The 19453-nt window shown below is 40.1% G+C and overlaps 1 protein-coding gene across 1 annotated transcript; it reads right to left on the bottom strand.

Moving 5' to 3' along the window:
* Window positions 1-9350: 9350 nt before the first annotated feature.
* LOC306906915 (E3 ubiquitin-protein ligase TRIM39-like) lies at window positions 9351-18971 on the bottom strand. The gene is made up of 8 exons (XM_079478652.1): window positions 18825-18971; window positions 18547-18616; window positions 17563-18113; window positions 17380-17475; window positions 17089-17319; window positions 11571-11709; window positions 11377-11412; window positions 9351-11261 (listed from the first exon to the last, which is right to left on the bottom strand). The coding sequence occupies exons 2-8, from the start codon at window positions 18599-18601 to the stop codon at window positions 10717-10719; spliced, it is 1653 nt and encodes a 550-aa protein (XP_079334778.1). The 5' UTR covers window positions 18602-18616; window positions 18825-18971; the 3' UTR covers window positions 9351-10716.
* Between the last annotated feature and the right edge of the window lie 482 nt (window positions 18972-19453).

Genomic DNA, 19453 nt, shown 5'->3' with positions numbered 1-19453 from the left:
CTGTCGGTTCGACACAACGTCGAGAGACCGACAGAAAGGGAACGTCTCGGTTACGTATGTAACCTCTGTTCCCTGATGGAGGGAACGAGACGTTGTGTCCATAATGCCGTGTCCTTCGTTGCACTGTACTTGTATGTGTGTAATGACAATAAATTGAATCAAATCAAATCAAACATTTCCCCATGACTATACTGTAATTCGTTTATACATACCCAAAACTTGCGCGCATGATTTAAGCGCGCAGAACAGTTCCAAGAGCATAAACACACCCTCACGAGAGCGCATTTATGCTCCAACCAGCCGCGGCGCTACCATTTGGCCCGGGTGGGCCTGGGCCCACCCATTTTAGGTCTGGGCCCGCCCATTTTCACCCAGGCCGAGGAAAGCTTTCAGCGGCTAAGAGAACCTTCTACCCCACGTGTGGACTCTTAAGCCCGCCCACAGGCTGCATCGTCACCAGCTAGTGTTCCAATGAAATGAATGACATTAGGCTTGTTTGAGATGCGCCTTGCCTCGCCTGAAATGTAGGTGAGAGTAGGCGGCTGCAGTAAGGGGAGGGGTCGAAAAAGACCTTTGAAGTCGGACACTTCGTGAATCTCGCTGTTTTGTCGCTTGCAAACGTGAACAGTGGAGGAGATCGCGTTCGCGTTTTTTATCTCAGACGAAGTGGATGTAATCGAAATACCACTGTTTTTACATTAAGATGGTTACAATAATAATCACTGAATGTACTGTCAAATGATGTACAAATAAACAGCTCACAAATAAACAACACAACAACATGTAAGACATTTTCAAGGATTGTATAAACAAATGGTAAATGAAGTAAAAAGCAAGTTGCTTTTGAGAGACAGAGGTCATAACAAATGTTTATCATATTTAATAACACGCAGGTTTCTGCCACCATTTCACGTCCATAGTATTTTTCCATACCATGCAAGTCAAAGCTGTATTGTAGCAAACGTTCTTCAGAATTTCTTCCCTTGTTTTAAGACCCTGACACTTCTCAGATGAAATCACACAAAGATGAGGCATAATGACTAAACAGTCCATTTAGATATGTATTTAGATATGTATTGATATGTATTGATTTATTAATTCACACAAACATACAATAGAATAAAGTGAAAATTACAACAAGGAAGAATTCTAATGAAGAGAAATATAAAATAAAGGCATGTCCTAATTCTTAACTTCACTAGGCGTGTTTTACATTTACATTTACATTTATTCATTTGGCAGACGCTTTTATCCAAAGCGACTTACAAGTAGTTTTATACAGTGACACATTACTGCAGAGCAATCAGGGGTAAGGTGCCTTGCTCAAGGGCCCTTCAGTCATGACCTGCTGGCACTGAGATTAGAACCGGCAACCTTCTGATCACAAGCTCAATGCTCTAACCATTAGGCTATGAACTATTTAAAAAAAATACAATAATAATAGAATAAAATATCTCCGGTAGTAATTTCAAATTTCATTCCATATCTAATCAAATTGGTAAAATTGGTATAACACGTTTTAATATTTTCAAAATAAATAAAGAAAAATAGATAAATTATGTAAATATAATTTGAAAAAGTACACCATGTTGTCATTTATAATAACTTTGCTTTGAGTTATACTGTTTATTAATGCTCATTTTTAAAATGACTATCAACACAAAAGAAATTATGAATACACATACCGAACAGTTACATTTTTAACTTCCTGTTAAGATGCCAAATATGTGGATCCAAAATCAAGGGCATACATAACACCGTTTAAAAACTGAAAATCATGTAATGCCAAATTGTGACATTTCTGTACAGCGGTTAAGATAGAGGTCGGAGACCGTATAGGTGAGTGCAAGTTAAAAGTGACCAATCAAAGGATCGAAGAAATCTGCCATTGCACCGCCCCCAAGGTCTCGGAACTGGGAAGTCAACACGACGAGCAAGCATGTTGAGCAGTTGCGAGAGCATAGAGAGAATTGCGCGCGCTCGTCAAAGCCTCTGTATGGCAAGCCTTTGGTGTCACAATTACGCTCTCGATTGAACGCGTTCCCCAAACAGCTTATTTTACGTGGCTTGCCATACCTCTGCACATGGACTGCTTTATTGCACGCCGAGCAGTAATGCGCTCTCACTAGGGTGTGTTAACGCTTGTGGAAGTGTTCTGCGCTAAAATCATGCACGTGAGTATTGGGACTGAATAAACTCGATAATACTGCCATCAAAAACCCGTTTGGCATTACTCAATATAACAAATGTGCACTATACAGTAAACACAGTCACAGCAGCAAGAGGATGAGAAGTCAAACACTGTAGAGTCAAGAGCTCAACTGAAGCAAACACTTAGCAACATAACAGTGACTTCAAAGGACCAACCAGTCACATCTTAACCTCTAAGCTCACAGTACAACAGTAAGATCACAGTTTGAGCACACAGTGAGTTTGCTGTGAGGTTACATTTTGACCTCATCGTGAGTATTCAGAAAGCTCATGGTGACATCACTATGACATCAAATTGGTGACTGGGACCTTAACTGCATGGGGTCGCATGAGTGAACTCTAAACCTGATGGGGTGGGTTTGACATGCTTCTTTGAGGGAGGAGAAAGCATGTGGCCAAAAATAAGCAAAAAAATCAATTAAATTCAGTGGATCTGATCAGAGCGCTGAAGACCTCAACACTAGCTGCTTTCTCCTCATCTGTGTGTAGCAGGTACGACCGGAGGAGTTAATCAAGAGAAGGGGCGTGGCTGGAGGGATAAAGGCAGCCGGTAGGAAAGAGTTGTGAGGTGTCTGTTGCTGGCCGGCAAGAATAAAGGGTGACACACCGACTCTCGTGGATGTTGTTGCAGAGTAGACGGGTCCTGTGCAACATTCGAGGGGAACATCGAAAAGGTAACCCATCTGATTATGGTGGTGTATAGGATGTTGGTTTTAATAGGATAAAGTTTTAATGTGTTGTATATTGTAGTTTGGTGACGTCGGAAGTAGGTGGATGTGTATGCCGGAATCGGCGAAGTGTTTGTGCGCGGCCGTGTGCGAGGGCATACATGGGCGGGGCTCATTGGACTAGTTATACGGGTATGGAGGGGTGTATGATTAGAGAACGCGGGACAAGGTTTTAATATAATAAAGTGGTTTGTTTTTTTGCTTTGCAGTGTGGCAACGGCTATTTCGACTTCGTGTGGCCTAATCCTTGCTCTTGTTATGTCTTTATTTTTGGGGTTGTTTTTCAGTTGATGTATGATGATGTTTCCTCTAGTCCGCCCGGTAAAGAAGGGTATTTCGGCCTAGTAGGGAGGCCCAGGCGGACTAGTTATTATTTTTTTTGTTTGTTTGTTTTGTTTGTTTTCTGTCTAACTCCTCTCACTGTGTGAGTACCACGAGGATGGAAGGTAAAGTGCTGTAGGCAGAGATGAGCCATCTATTAACCATATGCAGAGTGTTTCACTATGGTGTTCCTTTGAAGTTATGTTATGATTTGCTGGTGTTTCTTTTGTTCTTCAATTTGGTTTGCTGTGCTGTGGATGTATGTGAACACTCATCTCTGCTGAGGTAATTTGGGGACCATCCTTGTGTGACCATCCAACCTGTTCTGTATAAGAGTATTCATTGTAACATGTGCTTCTCTGAAACAATCATGTTCAAAACCTTCTTCTCTTCACTCATCTCCTCTAGAGGAACAGTGTTGTGAGTCTTGTGTTCTCCATCAGTACAGAACACACACACACGTCTGATCATCTCTACAGAAGAACTCCAGAGGTTTCTGACATATATAGTCCTTTATATTCTCCACAGGATCCATCAGTTGGTGTTTCTTTAAACTCATTTTCTCATTCAAGTTTCGCAGTAAGAGGTCTGACACATCAGGCAGGACTTCAGGGCTTTCAGCTTTACTTCATCACAGATGTCACAGAGAACTTCAGATCTTCTCACACTGATTATTGTAAATAATCACACTAATTGTACATTATGTGGAACAATTGTAAAATTTGGTAACAACATTTTGGTAAAAAATACAGTGTGTGTTTATTCATTCAATTCGAGTGATTGACTCATGGAGTTTCACCCATACTCTCTCTCCTGGTGCTTCTTGGTTTCGGTGATGTTTTTGATGATTCATCCATTGCACGTCTTCTCTTTAATACTTTTGATGAAACAGACACAACAAAAATCACATTCACAGAATCTCATCTGACATGTCAACTAATGGAGTAAAAAGTGAAGAGTTATTCTTGAATATGTGTCTTTAGACTACTTAATACAGTGGGTGTCACAGCATTTCTTCTATCTTCTCTACAGGGTTTGTTAAGGGAGATATCATTTTGTCACAGAGATTGTTGCATCAAAAATTGTCCATTGTTTTACTGATCTAATTGAGTGGAGAAACGATAATGTTTTATTTGTATGTATGTCCATTTTTTCTTTTTTGTTTATTTGAGAAATTGTTGTGTTTAAAAGTTGAAAATCTATATATATATATATATATATATATTCTTAAAATAGATAATCATTCAAAAAAGAACTCATAAACATATAATGAAAATAAAAATAATTGTTTTGTATCATCTATGCATTGATAGCAAGATATAAAAACTTAATCACATGTGCACTATTTCAAAGCACATTTTAAAAGATAAAAGCTGAAAAATGAGACGACACGCACAGTACACTGTGTTTTTAAAATATAGCAAATAAGGGCACTAACAAGTTCATGTTCGATGGCCAAGAGCGAAAGTGCAGAGAGCCGTGTCTGTGACATTGTGGTCCTCTGCTCATTTTAACTCGTTTCAAAACAGAAAACGACCTCTCACCCTCGCAGTTAGACACGTAGTAGAGTGAGGCGTTGAGGTACAGGGGCTGCTTGCAGACTGGACGAGTGGTTCAGATGGCGGTGAGACTCGAGACACTTATTGTGGGTTCATAAGTGATATTGACTCAATGCCATTAACATTGACAATTTTAACATCGATTCAATGCTTGTTACATTTACATTACATTTTACATTTATTCATTTGGCAGACGCTTTTATCCAAAGCGACTTACAAGTAGTTTTTTTTTTTTTATACAGTGGCACATTACTGCAGAGCAATCAGGGGTAAGGTGTCTTGCTCAAGGGCCCTTCAGTCATGACCTGCTGGCACTGAGATTAGAACCGGCAACCTTCTGATAACAAACCCAACGCTCTGACCATTAGGCCACAACTGACCCCACGTTATACGGGTTTTTTTACGCTTGTTTGCTATTGGGGTTTAGTATTTTGTTCTGTTGGTAGGTTTTTGGCACTTTGGTATGATATAATTATGTTGAAATGTTGCTTTGACCAGAAGGCAATACATTGGTACTGCAAATGCATTGAAATACTGTTTGCTGAGAGTTTACTGAGAGCGCGTGGTTTGAGCGGGAGTTCTTTCAAATCTAATAATTATTGTTACATCTTTAAGAATTGTGTCTTAAATTGTTATTAAGCGAGGGTGAAACCTATCCTTAAGTATATCATAAACAAAAAATCGTTGTTAAACGTACTGATAAATAATTTTTATCGGATCCTTCTGTGTTACCCTTAGGTTATTAGCATCACCAGCCTGCATACTGCTTAACTCGCTGTTCTCATTATTACATCACTAATGGCTAATGCTAATGCTTCAGACATGTTTATACCTTTGAGTGCAGATGAGGAAACGCTTGCGCTTCAGTCGGAATTGGAGGCTGTGGAGAAGCAGATCCAGGATTTACTTGAGAAGCAGACACGGCAGCGATAACGTATAATGGCGCTGGAAACATCCTGTGCTGAAGCTCGCAAATCCGCGGTAAGTTTTCATCACGATTATAATACTTCTTCCACTTCTACTCCGCGTGTTTCTCTGCACAGAGCCCAGGCTTCGAGAACACGATCAGCCCGAATGGACTTCACTCCTGCACCAGCACATCCACGCCGAAAGGCGCAAGCCAGGACCGGTGAGATGACTCAGCTGCCGCCACCGGTCTTCGAGATCCCGACCAGGAACCGCTTTGCCGCCCTCTGTGAGACCGAATGCAACGCTGTGATCATCGGAGACTCGATCCCGGAAAATACGCGCTACATCTACTAAAGGTAAGGTGCGCACTCATTGTTTTCCCGGCGCTCGTGTTCTTGATGTGTCTGCGCAGGTACCTGTGATCCCGAAGGACAACGCTAACGTCGGAGCTGTCGTGCTAGTCGCGGGAGTGAACGACGTCAGGATGCGGCAGTCGGAGATCCTGATGAGGGACTTCAGGAGTCTGATCGAGACGGTACGCAACCCATCGCTTGCAGCGAGGATCATCGTATCAGGACCACAGCCTACCTACCGACGAGGGAATGAAGTTCAGTAGACTTTTTTCGCTTAATCAATGGTTGATGTCATGGTGTATTAAACAGAAGCTGCACTTTGTTAATAATTTTGATCTGTTCTGGGAGCGACCTAGGCTCTTCCGCCCCGACGGCCTGCACCCCAGCAGCATCGGAGAGGCTCTCCTGTCCGACAACATCTCGAAGGCGCTACGCACCTGTTGACTATGTCTCCCTCCGGTTAGTCTCCCTCAGGTAAGTCAAAACTTTAACCATCGTATGTGCGCCTCAACTGCTATAAATGTTACTGTTTACAAAAATATAGAGACCGTATCTGTCCCCCGAATAATACTACAAAGTAAAAATTTTGGCAAAAGTCAGAGAAAAAATCTGATGTGATTAAACCTGTAGACAATGTTATAAACAACCAAAACCAATTTATAAAGTTCGGCCTACTTAATATTAGATCACTAAATTCAAAGGCAGTTCGTGTAAATAAAATGATCACGGACAACAGTTTTGATTTACTCTCTCTTACCGAGACCTGGCTTAAACCAAATGATTATATCGGTCTAAATGAGTGCACCCCACCAAGCTACTGTTATATGCATGAGCCATGTCGGGGTGGCGGCATCGCTACAATATTTAGAAACTTTCTTACTGTAACTCAGAGAACAGAGCATAAATTTAAATAATTTGAAGTGCTTGCGTTGAACATAATTATTCCTAACAAAAGTAGAAAACCATAGATTTCTTTTACATTGGCTAAGGTGTATAGACCCCCTGTTCCCTACACTGATTTTCTGAAAGAGTTTGCGGACTTCCTATCGGACCTATTGGTTAACATTGATAAAATACTAATGGTCGAAGATTTTAATTTCCACGTAGATAGCGCTAACGATGCATTAGCAGTGGCGTTTACAGAACTACTACAATCTTTTGGGGTAATACAAAACATTAAAGGACCCACTCATCGATTTAATCATACACTAGACCTGATTTTATCTCACGGAGCCGACCTAACCAATATATATATTATGCCTCAAAGCGATTTAATTTTTTTAAACTTTAAACTTAAACTTATTGCAACTTCTAAACCTACAACTTATTAGACCCCATACCAACTAAATTATTAAAAGAGTTACTAACTGTCGCAATTGAACCCATTTATAACATTATCAACTCGTCAATTAATCTAGGCCATGTCCCAGGATCCTTTAAAATGGCCGTCATTAAGCCTCTAATCAAGAAACCAAACTTAGATCCAAACGAACTAGGAAATTATAGACCGATTTCAAATCTCCTATACCTGTCTAAAATTTTTGAAAAAGTTGTGTGCACTCAGTTGTGCTCCTTCTTACAAAATAACAAAATTCACGAAAAATTTCAGTCAGGCTTTAGATCGCATCATAGCACAGAAACTGCGCTCGTTAAAATTACAAACGACTTGCTTATAGCATCAGATAAAGGTAACATCTCACTCCTGGTCCTGCTTGACCTTAGTGCTGCGTTCAATACCGTAGACCATAACACACTTCTAGATCGCTTACACAATTATACCGGTATTGAGGGACAGGCACTACAATGGTTCAGATCTTACTTGTCAGAAAGACATCAATTTGACCATTTAAATGGGGAATAAATTATGGATTACCTCAGGGATCGGTTCTGGGACCCGTGCTGTTCTCCATATACATGCTGCCTATCGGAAAGATTATTAAAAAACATGGAATTAGCTTCCATTGCTATGCAGATGATACTCAGCTATATATCTCATCAAGACCAGATGATTCCTCCCAGCTATCCAAATTGGCAGAGTGCATTGAAGATATAAAACATTGGATGACCTGTAATTTCCTTCTTCTAAATTCTAATAAAACAGAAATATTACTTATCAGACCAAAGACAAGCAAACCAAATATTTCTGATTTTAAACTGCAAGTTGAAGGATGTACTGTTACTCCAACAAACACAGGAAAATATCTAGGCGTTATATTAGACAGCAACCTGTCATTTCGAAATCACATCTCAAATGTCACAAAAACAGCCTTTTTCCACCTAAGAAATTTTGACGCGGAGAAGCTTATTCATGCATTTATGACCTCAAGACTTGACTACTGTAATGCGCTACTTAATGCAAATATGCTAGATAAACCACCAGGAGATGCTGACATTAGATATTACTTACTAGAATAATTGAATTTATTATATAAAACACCATCTAGCATGTTTTACCCTTTTTGGGGTTTTTTCGTTTTTCCACTGTAAAGCTGCTTTGGAACAATGCAAATTGTGAAAAGCGCTATATAAATAAAATTGAATTGAATTGAGCATTGATCATAAATACAACCTTGGGATAATTATATTAAATTGCCAGTAACATAATTCTATTTTTGCCATTTGTTTAAATGCAAAAGCTATCGTTGGGTTTAATAGTAAATATAAGTTTAATATTGGGTTATTTCAAAAGGACAATAGCGTATGGTCTTTATAATAAATAATCTTTTCACCCTTTTGGCTTTGGTATTATAAATATTGTAAATAATATCAAATTAAACGCTTGAACCAAAGCAAAATATAATTTAAAATGGGCTGTAACAAATAGCAGTAATATTTTAAAGTTTGTCCAAAGTTTAATATTTGTTTGTGATGTGAATCTGATATATGAGGTGTGTATACCTCATATATCAGACAAATGAAAAAGAAAAAAATATATATTCTAACCTTCTCTCAACAGGTAGGGGTCTAGCTTTTGTTGAAACTAGTAACTTTGTATTAGCACCTATTGTACTATTGCTCTTTTATGACATATCGCTTATTGCTCCCCGGACTCTTTGTAAGTTGCTTTGGATAAAAGCGTCTGCTAAATGACTAAATGTAAATGTGTGAAAGTTTATACACACAGTTTCAGTGTACAGTAGATCTTATAAATTATTCATGTTTATACGTCAATAAACTATCCCTAGATTGCGCAAGGTTCACATAGTTTAAAAACAAAAGTGAATGGAAAAAATATCACATTTAACAAAAACACTGAACATTGTTTTTTTCATGATGCAACCTTATCAAGGAGGCAACTTATTTATGCAAAACAAACAAAACTGTTCTAGTAGAAACACGCGAGTGGTGAGACACGGACAGAGGAACCAGGTGCAGACAGCGGGTAAGGGGTTAACAGATATTTAATAAATAAATACAAAACAAAGACCCACGTGGGGGTAACATAACAAAACATGGGTACAATAACATGACAGGACTAGGACTGACTACACTGAAACAAAACTTAAATTAACTCTTTGACATAAACTACGCATGACTAAACCAACACAACACAGGAACTCCCCCTCACAAACCACAATGAACCAGCACAAGACAGAAGACACAAGGGCATTAAATAAGGGAATAAATCAAGAGGGGAACATGTGTAGGGCATTAATCAATAACGAGGTAACGAGAGGATGGGAACAGAGACGAGACCGGAGAGAGTGTATGGAAGGCCAAAAGGGCCATAAATGCCTCTCTCCACACAAAACATGACATTCTGTCATGATCCTGCCACTAAACCAAGAGAAACATGACATGATGCGGCAGAGTCATGACACACAGCGGTCTCTCCCACATACATTGTAAGACATGTAAATATTGCTACAGGTTTAGAAAGAATTAAACCGTTTTGCCTTAATTTTGTGCAGTGTTTATGAGCTATTGTTATTTATCTTTCTTTGAAAACCATTTGTCATATAAAGACACATTCTGTCCTATTTGGTTTTTATTTCACGTTGAATAACCAGTAACTAATACATTTAGCTATCCATATGCCATCTAGCAAAGGTACGTCTGTAAGACGTCTCCTAAAGATCTGGAAAACATATGCTGTGGAAAAAATTGTGGTGACAGTCCGAGGGCAAGAGCGGGCAGGATTTTCTGGGGCGCATGGTAGGGGTAGGCTTGGCTGAGGCAAAGGGTGGGAGAACAATCCCTGGGGATACCCATCAAGGGCAAGACTGAGGAACAATGTTGTTGTATTGGAGGTGCAGTGATTACAGGGGGGAAACCATGGGAAAGCTGAGATCCGGGGAGGTCTGGGTATTGCAGGGATGGACTTCAGGGAGGACATGGAGACAGAGGTACGTGACCTGGGTGTGTTAAATAGGGAACCAAGTCAAGAGGGGAACAGGTGCAGGGCAAGAAATTATTTATTATCAGTATTGAGGAAATAAGAGGGGGGCAACAAAGAAGAGAAGGAAGAACAATGCCATGTCTATCTCCACACTAAACACGTGGGTACTGCCATGATCTAGACAAGAAAAACCTGAACCCTAGAGCAGGATTGTGACATCTACTCCATTCGCTACTCACTAGCGCCCCATGATTTAGAATTTATGTAGTATTTTACAGTATATCATTTGTGTACATTTATTTGTTGTAATGAACAGGTAAAATGATCACTGGGGCTGAATTTTTACCTTCATCATTAAGACCTGGACTTAAGAAAGGAAGGAGTTTCCCAGTGAAAGTTTGACCAGTGAAAGAGTAGATATGAGATCTGTTCTCCACATCATAAAAACAGACCAGACCCTCCTCATAATCCACAAACACCCCCACCTTCTGTGGACTCCCTCTCAGAGACAGAGAGACAGAGGGACCAGCACATGCTTTATAATTCTTCTCATCTCTCAGAATCACAGCCCAGAATCCATTCTGAGGATTCAGTCTAATCATTCCCTTCCTGTCAATAGATTCTCTGGCCACTCCTAAAATCCAGTCAATTTTTTCCTTCACCTGAACCTCAAAATAAAATCTCCCTGAAGAGAATCCCTCTTTACCCAGAACAAAGGCACAATCAAATCTCTTTGGATTATCTGGAAGATCATGTTTTATGTCTCCAAGTTTCAATTGTTTTCCATCTTCAGACAGGATGAGATATGGATTAGCTGTATCAGGATCCAGAGTCACACCCACTAAGAGAGATCAGAGAATATGAATCAATATAAAGATGTTGATGTGTTTATAATAGTAGAGGTGAGTATGTGTGTGTAAAGTATTATTGAGAACAGTGAAGATCACACATTGTACCTGCAAACTGCTGCATCCTCCTCAACACTGTCAACACTAATAACAATAAACATCATCAAGAGTTTATATAAGAATCTTAAAAACGGTAACAGTTAGGCCTTGTTTCGCAATGTTTTTATTGTTATATATTATGAAGATCTCTTTTTTTGTACGTAGTATACCACATATTTTAATAATAGGTAATTTTCACCAACCAATGTGAGTGAGTTTGTAATCTAGAGTCTCCTGCAGTTGAGTCAGAGCTCTCCTCAGAGTCTCCACACTCACATCAGTCTTCATACTGATCTCAGACCAGTTCTTGGTGTGTGGAGGTCTGTACAGGGATGAGTCAACCTACAGCAGGAGAGAGAGAGAGAGAGAGAGAGAGAGAGAGGTAGAGAGAGAGAGGTAGAGAGAGAGAGAGAGAGAGAGAGAGAGAGAGAGAGGTAGAGAGAGAGGTAGAGAGAGAGGTAGAGAGAGAGAGAGAGAGAGAGGGAGAGAGAGAGAGGGAGAGAGAGAGAGGGAGAGAGGGAGAGAGAGAGAGGGAGGTAGAGAGAGAGGGAGGTAGAGAGAGGTAGAGAGAGGTAGAGAGAGAGGAGAGAGAGGTAGAGAGAGAGGGAGAGAGAGAGAGGGAGAGAGAGAGAGGGAGAGAGAGAGAGGTAGAGAGAGAGAGGGAGAGAGAGAGAGGGAGAGAGAGAGGTACAGAGAGAGGTAGAGAGAGAGGTAGATAGAGAGGTACAGAGAGAGGTAGAGAGAGAGGTAGAGAGAGAGGGAGAGAGAGGGAGAGGGAGAGAGAGAGAGGGAGAGAGAGAGAGGGAGGTAGAGAGAGGTAGAGAGAGAGGTAGAGAGAGAGAGAGAGAGAGAGAGAGAGAGAGAGAGAGAGAAAAAAAAAATCTATATTGTATTCTGAAAATACTTAATTACAACAATTATCAACAAGAAACAATATGTGACCCTGGACGACAAAACCAGTCTTATGGGTACATTTTTCGAAATTTATACACCACATGAAAGCTGACTAAATAAGCGTTCTATTGATATATGGTTTGTTATGATAGGACAATATTTGGCCGAGATACAACCATATTAAATTCTGGAATCTGAGGTTGGGAAAAATCTAAATATTGAGAAAATCCTCATTAAAGTTTTCCAGAAGTAGTCCTTAGCAACGCATATTACTAATGATGGGAAATAAATGAAACTTACACCATTGATTTACCACAACTTAAACTTTATAAACACAAAATTTCAAAAAAATCATTTACCAGGAACATATAAAATGAAGTGAAAACTTTGTATTCCTTCATGGCATCATTTTCCATAACGGCGTCGAAGTGATCCAAACATTGATTAAATTCGTCGTCTTCCGGGGCATTCTCTTTTGTCAAGCCGGTCTCTGGACATTCGGTATCATCTTCTCATTTATTTGCAAAATAATCATTTACTAGGTTCGTTAAATTATTGCTTTCATTAGCGTTTAGATTGAGCAAACGCGCTATTTCAGAATCCATGTTTTGAACAGCGATCATGACGGATTGTGTACGCTGCTCACGTGACAACATTGGCAGCCAATAGAGACGCTATAGCAGGCCGTTGCTAAGAAGAAACAGGGTTGTTTTAACATTCTCGATTGGCTTACCCATGTAATGACATAGAAGAGAGTAGATGAACTTGAAAGCGGAAACTCTAAACTTTACAAAGATACCAAACATGAATGGGTAGTTCTCATAGAGCGGACAGCAGCGAGTTAAGTTTGTGCGCATGTTCGGACCATTTTTTGTTCACGATAATGAGGGATCCGCTCACAAAAATGATGTTTTAATATATTTACGGTAGGAAATTTACAAAATATCTTCATGGAACATGATCTTTACTTAATATATGCACAGGCCTATAGTACTTCCAGGGCAAATCTGAAGAGGGGCATCAAAAAGGCCAAACACTGCTACAAGCTGAAGCTAGAGGAGTATTTTTCTAATTCTGACCCTCGACGCATGTGGCAGGGCATCCAGGCCATCAGTGACTACAAACCCAAACACTCCACCCCCATAGCCACAGATGCAGTCTTCCTGAACAAGCTTAATGACTTTTATGCTCGCTTTGAGAGAGACAATAAGGAAACAGCTACCAAGCTCACACCCTCTGCTGACCACCCAATCATCTCACTTAACTCCACTGATGTTCACACTGCACTAAGCCGGATCAACGCACGCAAGGCTGCTGGCCCAGACGGCATCCCTGGTACACACTCAAGGCATGTGCGGAGCAGCTCGCTGGGGTCTTCACGGACATCTTCAACCTGTCCCTCGCCCAAGCAGTGGTTCCAGCATGTCTTAAATCCACCTCCATTGTGCCCATCCCAAAACATTCGAACCCGACATGCCTTAACGACTACAGCCCTGTAGCACTCACACCCATTGTTATGAAGTGCTTTGAGTGGCTGGTCCTGGCACACCTAAAGGTCTCCCTACCACCCACACTGGACCCATACCAATTTGCCTATCGCAACAATAGGAGCACGGATGATGCAGTGTCCATGGTGCTGCACTCTGTGCTCACACATCTGGATAATAAGGACACTTACGCACGCATGTTGTTTGTAGACTTCAGTTCTGCTTTCAATACCGTCATCCCTTCCAAGCTAATCATCAAACTTGGAAACCTAGGCATTAACAACTCTACCTGCAATTGGATTATGGACTTCCTGACGAACAGGCCTCAGCTTGTTAGGTTAGGCCACATCTGCTCCACCACCACCACCCTCAACACTGGTGTACCACAGGGCTGCGTACTGAGCCCCTTTCTCTACTCCCTTTTCACACTCGACTGCAGGCCTGTAAACGGATCTAACTCCTTCATCAAGTTTGCAGACGATATCACAGTGATTGGTCTCATCAGCAACAACAATGAGACTGCATACAGGGAGGAGGTCCGGCACCTGGCCACATGGTGCTCAGACAACAACTTGCTCCTTAACACCTCCAAGACAAAGGAGATCATCGTGGACTTCAGGAAGGCGAAAGGAGGCACACACGACCCCAGCCACATCAATGGGATGGCTGTTGAACGTGTTTCCAGTTTTAAGTTCCTGGGGACTCATATTTCGGAGGACCTGTCCTGGACCACCAACACCTCATGCCTGGTCAAGAAGGCTCACCAGCATCTCTTCTTTCTGAGGACACTGAAGAAGAACCAACTGTCTTCAACTATCCTGGTGAACTTCTATCGCTGCACGATAGAGACTATCCTGACCAACTGTGTCACAGTCTGGTACGGGATCTGTTCTGTTGCTGAGCGCAAGGCACTGCAGCGGGTGGAGAAAACAGCACAGCGCATCACAGGGACTACACTTTCTCCCATTGAGGACATCCAAAAGAAACGCTGTCTGCGTCGAGCTTGCAGCATTCTCAAGGACTCCTCTCACCCCGCTCATAGACTGTTTACTCTCCTGCCTTCTGGTAGGCGCTTCTGGTGCCTCCAGACAAGAACCAGCAGACTAAGAAACAGCTTTTTTTCCCAGAGCTGTTTCATTATTGAACTCTGTCCCCCACTGATTCCACTACCTCTCTTACCTTGAACTCCAAGCTGCTATAACATCGTTTACATTGCACTACAGGGCTGCATGCATGACTGAACTGTACACACCAGTACTTCATGTTATCTGCTCTACTGGACTGTTTACACACGCACAGCATCATTTGCACTCTATACTGCTCACTTGCACATCTGAAATATTTAACTGAATGCTCATTTGCACTAATGGACCACTTTCATAACTGCACTAACTTATCTACTGCACTGTAACTCTATTAACTGCATCTACTCATCTATTGCACTGTAACCTCAATAACTGCATTAACTAATCTACTGCACTGTAACTCTATTAACTGCATTGACTCATCTTCTGGACTGCAACCTATTATTAACTCTTATACTGCACCGTAACTTTAATAACCGCATTAACTCATCCACTGCACTGTTACTTCAACAACTGCATTAACTCACCTCAATAATCTATGCACACTTAAATCACTTGCACTATTGTTTAGTCTAAATTATTATCTGCTCATATCCACCTGTACATTAATGTTCATAGTGTTAATGTTCATAGTATATAGTCATCTGTATATATTGTTCATAGTACATACCTACTGCCATATTTTCATAGAACATACCTACTGTAAAATATTTTCATAACTGTATAATATTTTGTCAATATTGTATTCTGTATTTATTCTAACTGTATATCCTGCACTTGCTAACTGCACTTCTGGTTAGACCTAAACTACATTTCGTTACACTGTACTTGTATATGTGTAATGACAATAAAGTTGAATCTAATCTAATCTAAAAAATATACTAATGATTTTTGGCATAAAATAAATTTGATCATTTTGACCCAAACGATGTATTTTCGGCTTTTCCCAGAAATATATCCGTGCGACTTACGACTGGTTTTGTGGTCCAGGGTCACATATTAAGATTTAATAATGACATCACAAAGAAAAAAAACAATTAGCCTTTATATACTGCACATAACTATATAAATTCAAAGGTAGAAAATCATCCATGCACAGTAAAATGGCCTTTGTTAAATCAACACTAATCAGAGTATATATGGTCCAACTCTACAGAGTGTTAAAGTAACACTGATGTAGTGTTGAAGATGATGAGGCAATTAAGTGATTAATAAAGAGATGATTAATTTTACTGTGTGGTATTGTAAAAACAAAAAAACACAGATAATTCTGGATTTTATCAAAGTTAGAAAACAGACATTAACATAATAGCTTGACTGATATAAAAACCTATTTTGGCCTGAACTAAGATAAAATTCAACAATTAGTAAAAAGTTGTTTGGAGACGAAGGGGGGGGGCTGGAGACGAAGGGGGCATCATAATGGAATTATGCTTAAGGCACCAAAATGGCTAGCAGCGGCACTGATAAAAACTGTTTAAACATCCATGAAATTTAACACAAACACAAAAGCAATTATGAATACACATACCGAACTGTTTAATTTTTTTATTCCTGTTAAGATGCCAAATATGTAGATCCAAAGCCAAGGGCATACATAACACCGTTTAAAAACTGAAAATCATGTAATGCCAAATGGTGACGTTTCTGTACAACGGGTAAGATGCAGGTCGGAGACCGTAGGTGAGTGCTAGTTAAAAGTGACCAATCAAAGGATCGGAGGAATCTGCCTTTGCCCCGCCCCCAAAGTCTCGTAAGTTAACACGACGAGCAAGCATGTTGAGCAGTTGCGATAGCATAGAGAGAATTGCGCGCGCTCGTCAAAGCCTCAGTATGGCAAGCCGATGGTGTCAAATTACTACATAGGTTAAACCAGTTTACATCTCTTTTAAACAGTATTTGTGCCACAAAATACAGTGTTGCAAATCCATAAAGCCATAAAAACCATGCGAAAAGCCGTCTATAATGCCGTATCTAATGGCGTTTTAAGGCGCCCGAAAACTTTTTGTTCCGCAGTCTTGCCATATGACGCCGTAAATAAAAGTGGCGTTGCATGAGTGAACTTTAAACCTGATGGGGTGGGTTTGACATGCTTCTTTGAGGGAGGGGAAAGCATGTGGCCAAAAACAAGCAAAAGAATATCAATTCAGTTTTATGTATAGCACTTTTAACAATGTTCAAAATCTAGTATTTGTATTAAAATAACAAGGGTCCTAAATAATAAACTAAAAACTAAAGGAGAGAGAGAGACTGACCTGTAGGAGGTGGAGAAGATCAGTGTGTGAGAGCTGCTCCAGCTCACTGTCTCTCCTCTTCAGCTCAGTGATCTCCTGCTCCAGATCTTTCATGAGATCTTCATCCTGTTTCTCTGCTGCTTTCTGCTGCTCGTCCATCATATCCAGCAGCTCAGTCTGACATCTCTCAATGGATCTGATCAGAGCGCTGAAGACCTCAACACTAGCTGCTTTCTCCTCATATGTGTTTCTCTGAAACAATCATGTTTTATTCATCATCTTTAAGACAAACACTTCTTCTCTTCAACTTACTTTTCTGAGTTGTGCTAAGTGTTTGATGTCTTGAATCTTCTTGATTCTCTCCTGGATCATCTGCTGAACGTCTGTCTGTGTCTTCTTCAGTTGAGTCTATAGGCAGACAGCAACACACAGACACATTTGATCACAGGTAAACAGGTTATTAAATCATGTTTTAATGTTGTTATTGACTCAAACCTTCTTCTCTTCACTCATCTCCTCTAGAGGAACAGTGTTGTGAGTCTTGTGGTCTCCATCAGTACAAAACACACACACACATGTCTGATCATCTCTACAGAAGAACTCCAGAGGTCTCTCATGTTTCTGACATATATAGTCCTTTATATTCTCCACAGGATCCATCAGTTTGTGTTGCTTTGAACAAATTTTCTCATGAAGTTTTAGGTGATTTTCACAATAAGATTCCTTACACATCAGGCAGGACTTCACGGCTTTTAGCTTTCTCTTATCACAGATGTCACAGAGAACTTCAGATCTTCTCACACTGATCTTTTCTTTGTAGTGCAGCACAACCTGTCTGAATGTTGTGTTGATCTTGAGGTCTGGTCTTTTACTGAATGTTTCTTTACACATTGGACACGAGTAGATGTGACTGTTGTCCCAGCACTGTTTCAGACAGCTCCTGCAGAAGTTGTGTCCACATGGAGTGCTGACTGGATCCCTGAACACATCCAGACACACAGGACACTGAAGCTCCTCCGTCAGAGAAACACTGGACGAGGACGGAGCTGAAAATAGACAGAAATCATGAATGTTTATTGCTGAGATTTGTAATGTTTCTACCCAGCTAACAAAAGTTAGTATAAGAATGATTCTTAGAGGATTTTCACGTTTTTAAAAACATAAAAATGTCCAGGTTTATTTAGTTTTAATGTTCCCAGCTAACAAAAGTCACCTTCATGGTGATAATTTTGTCCTTGATGTTGTTGTATCATATGTGTTATCCACATACTCTAAGCGTGTGCTTTTAAAATGCAGTTATTGTGGCATGTAAATAATAATCCAATCTAAGGATATTTGTTGAAATCCATTGAAACGTCGCTCTGTAGTTAAGAACCTTCTTAAAACATTTGAAAAACTGGACATTTTGAATGTTTCCAAAACATGAAAAACCTCCAAGAGAAAGATATTTGGAAGAATGCTTAACCATTTCGTATTTACCTGAAGGTTCATCTCTCCTGGTCCGTTTTGGTGATGTTGGTGAAGATTCTGCCATTGCACGTCTTTAAAACTTTAAAGTAAACAGTTACAACACAACTCGATTTACTAACTTTCATATCTGATCTCCACGTTGTTAACTGTATAAACAAAGTGTAGTTATGATACATTACCAACAACACAAGTTACAGTGAACGTTTTACTGAAAATTAACCTGCTAAATTACATGATAGATTAAAGTTTCATTTAATTTAAATGATCATAATTTTGCACCATGTTACCTGTTGATGGATACCAGCTGTGATCACGTATTTGTTTAAAAGGTTCAAATATATTGTTTTGAAGAGATCGTTTAAACGCTTCCAGTTCAGTTTAGTTCATTTTCACGGAAAGCCGACTTGCGCTCACATTTATGACGTCAAAGTCCCTCCCACTTTTCCATTTGCGGAGAGACGTGCATCATTGTGGGCCAAGCCCACACCGGGGAAGAGACTTGTTTGTCGAAGACTAAAAAGAAGACAAGAGTAGCTTATGGAAAGCCAAGAGGGTCAGAATCGCGCGAATTTTAACACGTCAACAACACGTTAAGTACGTGTATTTATGGAAAGATTAAAAAGGGTCAAAAACGCGCGAATTACGTGTACTTTAGGCGTGAAAAATGTACGTGTACAATGCGTGATTTAGACGCCAGTTTCCAGTTTAAACGGGTCAACCTCATTGACTGCCTAAGAATTGGGTCAAACCACTTCCGCACACCTGGGGGCTCCTATAGACTCTGTGCTACCAAAATTAAACATGCTATGGATACTTCTATCTATTCGTCTTTTCTTGTCTTTTATTTATTATTGTTATGTAGATAAATAAATATTATTTCTGTACAAAAATGAAAATGACTTGCTTTTACTCCACT

Source organism: Barbatula barbatula (assembly GCF_947034865.1).
Source record: "Barbatula barbatula genome assembly, chromosome: 1".
Lineage (NCBI taxonomy): Eukaryota > Metazoa > Chordata > Actinopteri > Cypriniformes > Nemacheilidae > Barbatula > Barbatula barbatula.
This window is presented reverse-complemented; position numbering and strand designations above follow the sequence as displayed.

Bases quoted from the DNA above. Each gene is read 5' to 3' on its own strand.
- LOC306906915 (XM_079478652.1), bottom strand. From the start codon at position 18,601: ATGGCAGAATCTTCACCAACATCACCAAAACGGACCAGGAGAGATGAA. The intron at 18,114-18,546 runs GTAAATACGAAA...GTCTATTTTCAG, and splicing joins CAGGAGAGATGAACCTTCAG to CTCCGTCCTCGTCCAGTGTT. The intron at 17,476-17,562 runs GTTTGAGTCAAT...GTCTGCCTATAG, and splicing joins AGATGAGTGAAGAGAAGAAG to ACTCAACTGAAGAAGACACA.